The following is an 8,119-nucleotide window of genomic DNA, read 5'->3' as shown; positions in this document are numbered from 1 at the left end:
AAGCTACATGTCCCATAGCAGAATGATCGCAGTATCCCGGGGGGGTGTAGTACAAGGGGGGGGGGGGGGTGTAGTACAGGGGGCAGTGTTGGCTCAGCGGTTAGAGCTCCGGGCTATTGAAGACAGGGTTGTGGGTTCGATACCTGGGGTGTGTGTTGACTGCACAGATGGAATAAAAGCAGAAGCCCAGTGTAGCAGAGAGAGTCTTTGTCTTTGTTAATGAGCTAGAATAGATGTTATTGTCCAAATTAAGGAATTAGAAAATTAGAAATCTGTGCAGATGCTGATATCCAATACATTTCATGTACATTTCTGCAGATGCACATAAACGTCACTGAATCTACCTCAGTCAGTTTTACAGAGAAATAAAACATGCAGTACATTTCTATAGAATTCAGTCATTGGAATCAGATATCTAAAGAGTTAAAGGCCTTTAAAAGCACCACCAGAGAGAGTTAATCCCTGAAATGGTGCCTGAGACACTGTTTTACATTAGTTACAAACACAAAATAGTGTCCAAATAAAGCCTTTTCAGATGTATCTCTATGTCATGTTATCAGAAGATACATTTGGGTTCACAGGTGAGTCTTTATCCTCCTAGTGTTGGGAGCATTGCTAGTGTTTGGGGAGCTACGAGCCAGTGGGTTGGTGGGTTAATTGCCAAAAGCAAATTGGGAGAAACAGGACAGATTTGACCCCCCAAATAATATTGCTATTTGTTCTTTAATTAACTCACAAATGTGGGTCAACCACAAATCATTAATTAGACTAAATTTACTTATTAATCAGAATCAGAGATACTTTATTGATCCCAGAAGGGAAATTACAGTTGCAACCATTCGTGTAAGAATAAAAACACTATAAAATAAAATTAGAACAAAAAGAGGGGGAGAATAGAAAAACTGTAATGTAATGAAATCTAAATATGTATATAAATTTAACATGAACCCAATTTAACCCCACTTTTAATTATTTTAATTATATTTTATTTTAATTATATATAACCTAAAAAGTTACTCATGTAAATGTGATTTTTTTTAATGGTGTAAAAAGCAATCAGAGCACATAAGCAGACTTCTCGGCCATTGGCCTTTAACAATAACTCCACAGATGGCCATCAGATTTGAAAGGCCAAACCAAAGACCCCCTCCCTCTCACCGTTCACACCTCACTCCCTTTAGCCAGCCACCCTTCCCTGCACTGATTACATTCACACAACCACTAACAGCCTGTGAACGACCGGTCAACAGAGCATTCAAGAAACAGAACCTGACCCAGTTTTTCATGCCCCTCAGAAGCACCATCTAGAACAGTGAGCACCTTTCTTTATAGGAATCTACAGCCGGCATCTTCAGTCCTGCCTGCCATCATATAAGCTAAATATTACAGGCTATTTCCCCTCCTGAGGTCCATCCCAAACTGCTATACTTATTAAAATAAAGGTGCTTTACGTGGTTCTTTGAGCAGTGGCCTAGAACAACATTGAAAGAACCATGTTTGCATTGAAAAGATGGTCCGTTAGATCCTCAAAGTCCTTCATAGAACCAAAAGTGGTTCTTCTAGGGCCTCAGTCAAAGAACCGTCTGAAGCACCTTTATTTTTAAGTGCAGACCCTTCGGTTTGCATACAGGCCCACCACTGCATACGGTCCTACTGTTACTCTACTATATGCATATTATTTTGTATTTATTTCTAATCCTCAGCTTAAGAGCGAGATACGGGACCTCTGACCTGAGGAACGCCGTGCACGGCAGTGAAACCTTCTCAGCGGCCGAGAGGGAGCTCAAATTCATGTTTCCCGGCTGTAAGTGGGACACCGTCTTCAGTGGATTAATCCAGTCATGTACTCCCTGGTTTTGAACGCATGCCTGTTTTATCATAGCCGTGATTGATCCAATTCCCATGGGCGACGCTGCCAAGGATTACCTGAGCCGGTATATTAACCCGACGCTACTCATCGGCCTTACCGAACTGTGCAAGAGTAAACCAGCCGACCCCTTTGTAAGTATCAGAGGTCGATTTGTTAAACACCTTGGGGTTGGGGGGGCGGGGAGGGGGTTGCCATACTTTCTCTCTCCCCTTATACTGGGACTTCTCATAGATTTCACACACTACTGTAATAAAAGGGGTGCTACTTGTTACCAGGGGGTGGCAAATCAAGCCTTGAGTGTAACCGTAACTGGTCCTGTTCACAGTCATATCTCAGAAAGGTGATAATGATGGTGTATGATGTGTTTTTTTTGGTGTATAATGTTTCTCTAGGTATGGCTGGCTGACTGGCTGATGAACAATAACCCTAATAAACCCACTGTAGTTCAGGATGCAGAGTGATCACAGAAAAGCGAACTACTCTGACTGCATGAGTCTTCCAGCAGTAATCTGAATTATCACAAAATGTTTTGTTTAAAAAATAAATAATTTTTGGGAGAAATGTTTTGGTTTCCTTCATATTTTATTTAAAATATATTGCACTCTGATTGATGTCAATAACACACACCTAGACTTGCCATCAGCATAATATAAAACCTATTTATACATACATACACACATCATTATTTTAATAGTGTTAAATTATTTTTTCAAAACATGTACAATTATTAATATATGATTATAATTATATATAATATAATAAAATATGATTATATAATATTAATATAATACATTAATATTAAGTGTTTTCACTTCAGTGTAATGTTCTCATTAGTAAAGTTATTTATCTCATCATTTGTTTCTAGATTTTTAATGACCACACACACACACACACAGAGAGAGAGAAAGAGAGAGAGAGAGCAATATCCCAGCACTCTACACTCTCCTCTATCAAATGTTTTGCCTTCTTAAAACAAGGAAAAAATTAATATGGTTATATAAATATTATTTTATTATTTTTTTTAATTTCATTTTTAGTCTTAAACACCTTATAACTGTTGTTTTTATTAATTCAGATTCAGTCATTTTTACTAAAAACAAGACTAAACCTCCTTCCCGTGGGTTCAGAAGTAGCGCCTTTAGGGGGCGTTACCCGGTGACGTAGCTCCGCGCTCTCCTCATTGGCCAGCGTAATGACGAGCAGCTTGCTCGGACCAATCAAGCGCTTCCACCCGCGTTCCATGGCCAGTAATATAAAACCTACCGCTGGCGGCGCAGCGAGGACGAGCTCACTCAGAGGAACTCCAGCCAGCGCTCCGAGTTTCGGGAGAATCACACGTTTAAAGGTACCGGCTCCGTTTCGGAACTGTGAGTAATGTTGTTTTAGACGCAGTCTGCAGATACCAGGTTATCGCCCAGCTGCTGCTTCTCGTGGGGGGGGTGAATCTTACGTAAGTGCACGCGAGCGGCATGGCAGCTGCGAGATGCTAGGTAGCTAGCTAGCTAGCGCTGTTCAGCAAGCTGCGGCTGTAAGCGCGTTTACCTGCAAATCGGGGCATTTCCAACCACGAATTAGGCTCCAGTTTAATTGCAGTACATCCCCAGGCTGCAGAAATGCCCGCACTGTCTTGTTTCTGTGCTTGTTTACCCCACATTTAGCTGTTAGCTAGCTGGCTGCTAATGCTAACTGGTTAGCTTAGGCTAACGGGGAAAAAAAATGGTGGCAGCCATTTCCTTACATAACCCAGCGCCACATTTCAGGCCGGATTCATTATTATTATTAACCGATTTGTAACTTTTCTAGAGTCGTCATGTCTGATGCCGAGCAGCAGTTTATGGAAACGTCGGAAAACGGGCACGAAGGCGATGACTTCAACGGGGAGGAGGGTTATGAAGAGGCCAGCGGCGCCGGCGGGGACAAAGACGAGGCCGGCGATCAAAATGGAGCCAACGAGGGAGGCCAGATAGAGGCCAGCAAAGGCGAGGAAGATGCCGGGTACGTAAAACACCCAGAAACGCGGTGTTTGAGACGCCTGCAGGGGTCTTTGTCCTCCCCTCCTTTGTTGGCGCCATGTGCGGTGTGGAGGGGGATGGGCGCTATGGCCGCGGGGCCTGGTCTCACCCAGCACCTCCATCATGACCGTTGTAGTGGTGGGCGATATTGCTCTGATTTAGCATCACGATATTTTAAGGATCCTCCAGTATCACGATTTTAAATTCACTTTTTTTTTGTTTATTAAATTGAATTAAGTTAATAATAATTAATAATAATAATTAATAATAATTGAGACCTGCCATAGTGATACTATGTGAGATACATGCATATAGGCATAATTGCCGTTAAAACACAAATCTACAACCTGCATATTATATATTATATTTTATATTTAAAAAAAAATCTAGAGCCCCTGAAGTAATGATGCGACACAAACCACCTCCGTTTATGAAATTGCTTGTTCATCAACCTTGCAGTTTGCAGTTCACCCCGTCAGTTTGGAGGGGATACTTTAGTTAAACCGAGGGAGTAATTTATTAAATTGGCACTTGTTGAAACAAAGTTCAAGGAGAACGATCTGTTAGTTAGTTTGAGGGTGGATTTAAGTCTATAACCTGCATATCTGCACAGTGGTGCACAAATTATATAAAAAAAATCTAGAGCCCCTGAAGTATTGATGTGACACAAACGGCCGACGTTTATTAAATTGCTTGTTCTTCAACCTTGCAGTTTGCAGTTCACTCCGTCAGTTTGGAGGGGATAGTTTAGTTAAACCGAGGGAGTAATTTATTAAATTGGCACTTAGGTTCAAGGAGAATAATCTGTTAGTTAGTTTGAGGGTGGATTTAAGTCTTAAGTGTGTGTGTGTGTGTATATACACACACTTCTCCCCCTAGTCTTGACACTTTAGGGGCTTGTAAGTTGTATATGTAAATATCTATACAATGTAAAGAAATGCCAGATTTAGAACAAAGAGGTTTGCATGATCAGGACTATATTCAAATATGTTGGTTTGTTTCGTTCCTAATTTGCAACAGATGCCAAATCATTTCCTATACTGTGCTGCAGTAAGTCCACTCTGAGTTTTTGTAGTAGACGTTACGTGTGCTCATTAAAGTGTGCCGGTTCACAGTAACATTTGCTAATGCTGTCCTACAAGGTCTTAAATTTGAATCAGGGTACCCTCGACTCTCTAAATGACCCCAAAGGGAGCTTTACACAGTATTCCAGTGTTAACCACCGAGCTAAACTGGGCTAAATTTTGGAACAGGGACTGTATACTGGTACATATCGCCCAACACTAGCCTCACATTTCATTTCATCTGTAAAACGTTGTTTGATTTGATCGTCAGTGAATCTGTTAAGGTGGCACCCTGCCCTAACAGTGCCCTTACGTTCTTAATTATGTATGTTACAGGCTGTAAAGCCCCCCTTATTGTTTTATCTTATTTTTGAAGTACGCATACTTTATTCCTCTAGGAAAATGTTTGTTGGGGGCCTCAGCTGGGATACTAGTAAAAAGGATCTCAAAGATTACTTCTCTAAATTTGGTGAGGTGACAGACTGCACCATTAAAATGGACCCAAACACTGGACGGTCAAGAGGATTTGGGTTCATTCTGTTCAAAGATTCAGCAAGTGTAGAGAAAGTAAGTTATGGTCGACTGTTAAACGCACTCCTCTCTTAACTCTCAGCTTCATGCCAAAGCCTGTCGCTAAACTCTGCGCCGTTTCTCTCTGTTGCAGGTGCTGGCACAGAAAGAGCACAGGCTCGACGGACGGCAGATCGACCCGAAGAAAGCAATGGCGATGAAGAAGGAGCCGGTGAAGAAAATCTTTGTTGGTGGTCTGAACCCTGAAACGACAGAGGAGAGGATTCGAGAGTATTTCGGTGCCTTTGGAGAGGTAGGATCCTCTAATGAGCTGGTCCAAGGCCTATTTTCTGAGTGTTTGAGGCTTGAGTTTAATGTTTTTATTTATTTCTAATCTGTTGCAGATTGAGACTATCGAGCTTCCAATGGACCCAAAGACAAACAAGAGAAGAGGATTTGTCTTCATCAGTTTTAAGGAGGAAGAACCAGTCAAGAAGATCCTTGAGAAGAAATACCACAATGTCAGCGGAACCAAGGACTCCAATGGAAAAGAAGGCCTTGTGAGTATTTTTATTTATTTAATTTAACATTTTCTCCTACTGGAATGGTGGACCACAGTTACGAGGAGGCAGTGGCCAACTTTGCTGCTCTTGTGTCCAAGACGAATTACTACTTTTCATATATACACCTAATACTGTTTTAGTATTATACTGTATAGATCACAGCAACTTCTATTTGGATCCATCCATGCTTAAACTAAATTTCCCTTGTTTTCCCCTCCCTCAGTGCGAGATCAAGATTGCCCAACCTAAAGAGGTCTATCAGCAGCAGCAGTACGGCGGCCGTTTTGGAGGCAGAGGCAGGGGGCGTGGTGGTAAGTGTTTAAATCAGTGCTTTGGATTGTAGTGCAGTGGTACTTTGGCCCTGGAGTACATCCGGGCTGCCGGTTCAGTGCTGCCACTGTTGGGCCCTTGAGCAAGGCACTTTACACTCTCTGCTCCTCGGGCGCTGTAGTTGGCTGCCCACCGCTCTGGGTGTGTGTGTACTCACTGCCCCTAGTGTGTGTGTGTGTTCACCATCACAGATGGGTTAAATGCGGAGGACACATTTTGCTGTACAGTGACCAATACGTGCACCTTTACCTTTAGTTAGTTGTGTTGGTAGCAGGGGATTTTGTAGTACAAGTAACTCCACACTAATGTAATAGTAGGCTGTTCCAAGTGTGTGTTGTAGGTTGATGAACTTCACCCTAAAATGTGTGTGTATATCCTAATAACCTTTTTTTTTTTTTGTCACTTGCAGGAAACAACTGGAACCAAGGCAACAACTACTGGAATCAGGGCTATGGAAACCAAGGCTATGGCTACGGTGGTCAGCAAGGCTATGGTGGATATGGAGGCTATGGAAACTACGATTATTCAGCAGGCTATTATGGCTATGGGGGTGGCTATGACTACAGTAAGGCATTTTCAAATTAACCACCAGACGAAGGGGGTTTCTTTTTGTTTCGTAATTCAAAACCAGGCGTATTCAGATTTCTCTTCTGTGCTCTTCTCTCCAACTCCACCTCAGACCAGGGCAACACGAGCTATGGGAAAACTCCAAGACGTGGTGGCCACCAGGGCTACAAACCATACTGATCATGTGTAGTGCAGGTATGCAGCGTAACTTTGTTGTTTCCACTCTTTCACTTAAACACGAGTGTTTGTTGGACTTTATTTGTATTCGTTTGTTCAACATTGAGGTGAAAAACGTGTTCTTGGGGTGGGAAGATGTGGACTGAGTACTGAAGAGAAGTTATAATAATAATAATAATAATAATAATAAAGGAATGATTGAATTGTTCATGACGTCTGTTTTCGTGTTCTTTTCTTTTTCTGCTTAAAGCAAATAAACCTGTTTCTCTTTTTAAAGGTCGCAAGACTCCAGAACAGCAACCAGTGAACTGGTCCCAGTGAACACGGGTTCAGTCTTTTACTTTTGGATGTTTGGCAGAATCTGGCCTTCTGCTCCATTTTGTACAGACAACAACATAAGGAACTGGGGGAAGCAAATGTCACTTTTCACTTATTTTTTGTTTTATACCTTTTTCGTTTTGTCCATTTTTACATTTCCAGAGACGGAAGTGTTATTTTTTTACTGTACTTTTTGGTACCTTTTTGAATCTAATGTATTGTATGGTTGTATTTTACATCTTGGCTGTATTTACCACACCTAGCTGCAGAGCTCTCAAACCTTTTTTCATAATAAATGATTTTGTTTAATTTTTTGTTGGCGTTTCCGTACCTAGTCTTTTTTTTTCCTGTTTCCTCCTGTGCTCTGTGTTGCATGGCTCAAAGTTTGAGGTGAGCTGAAAAGGGATTATGAAACGAGATTGTAAAGCTTCTGTGTAATTTGCTGGCATAAAGTTCCTTAGGTGACATTTTCCTTTTATTCTGTTAACTTTAAGTTCTTGTTTTCCCCCCTTCTGCTTAATTTCTTGTCTTGCTTTTAAGAATTCTTCCCGTCTTATTGGTTAATTTAAAAAAAGTGGCTTTAATCGTGGTAAAACAATACCTCAAAGCATACACCTGTAACTGTAAGAGGATTCTTCCTCGCTCACTGGAATCTCATTCCTCCAGTGTCTTGGACAAATTTGGTGGAAATAAACTTGGTTTTTAAGA

At 41.4% G+C, this 8,119-nt stretch overlaps 2 protein-coding genes across 3 annotated transcripts in view; both read left to right on the top strand.

Moving 5' to 3' along the window:
* nme5 (NME/NM23 family member 5) overlaps positions 1-2,503 on the top strand; it is a 5,253-nt gene extending 2,750 nt beyond the window's left edge. Inside the window, exons 3-5 of the mRNA XM_072663760.1 lie at positions 1,704-1,804; positions 1,883-2,001; positions 2,263-2,503. Of these exons, the coding sequence (XP_072519861.1) occupies positions 1,704-1,804; positions 1,883-2,001; positions 2,263-2,331 (289 nt within the window). The 3' untranslated portion in view covers positions 2,332-2,503. The remainder of the gene's footprint in view (positions 1-1,703; positions 1,805-1,882; positions 2,002-2,262) is intronic.
* A 625-nt stretch (positions 2,504-3,128) lies between these two features.
* Positions 3,129-8,119, top strand: hnrnpaba (heterogeneous nuclear ribonucleoprotein A/Ba). Of its 2 annotated transcripts, none has more exons than XM_072663808.1 (9): positions 3,129-3,215; positions 3,674-3,865; positions 5,345-5,513; positions 5,611-5,769; positions 5,861-6,016; positions 6,243-6,330; positions 6,759-6,914; positions 7,029-7,111; positions 7,371-8,119. In XM_072663808.1, the coding sequence occupies exons 2-8, from the start codon at positions 3,681-3,683 to the stop codon at positions 7,094-7,096; spliced, it is 981 nt and encodes a 326-aa protein (XP_072519909.1). In that variant the 5' UTR covers positions 3,129-3,215; positions 3,674-3,680; the 3' UTR covers positions 7,097-7,111; positions 7,371-8,119. The 2 variants fall into 2 exon arrangements, with proteins under 2 accessions (XP_072519909.1, XP_072519910.1); XM_072663809.1 differs by having other exon boundaries at positions 3,152-3,237.

The sequence above is a fragment of the Salminus brasiliensis genome, chromosome 19 (assembly GCF_030463535.1).
Source record: "Salminus brasiliensis chromosome 19, fSalBra1.hap2, whole genome shotgun sequence".
In the NCBI taxonomy this organism is placed as follows: Eukaryota; Metazoa; Chordata; class Actinopteri; order Characiformes; family Bryconidae; genus Salminus; species Salminus brasiliensis.
Note: the sequence above shows the minus strand (reverse complement) of the source record. Positions and strands in the feature narration are given on the sequence as shown.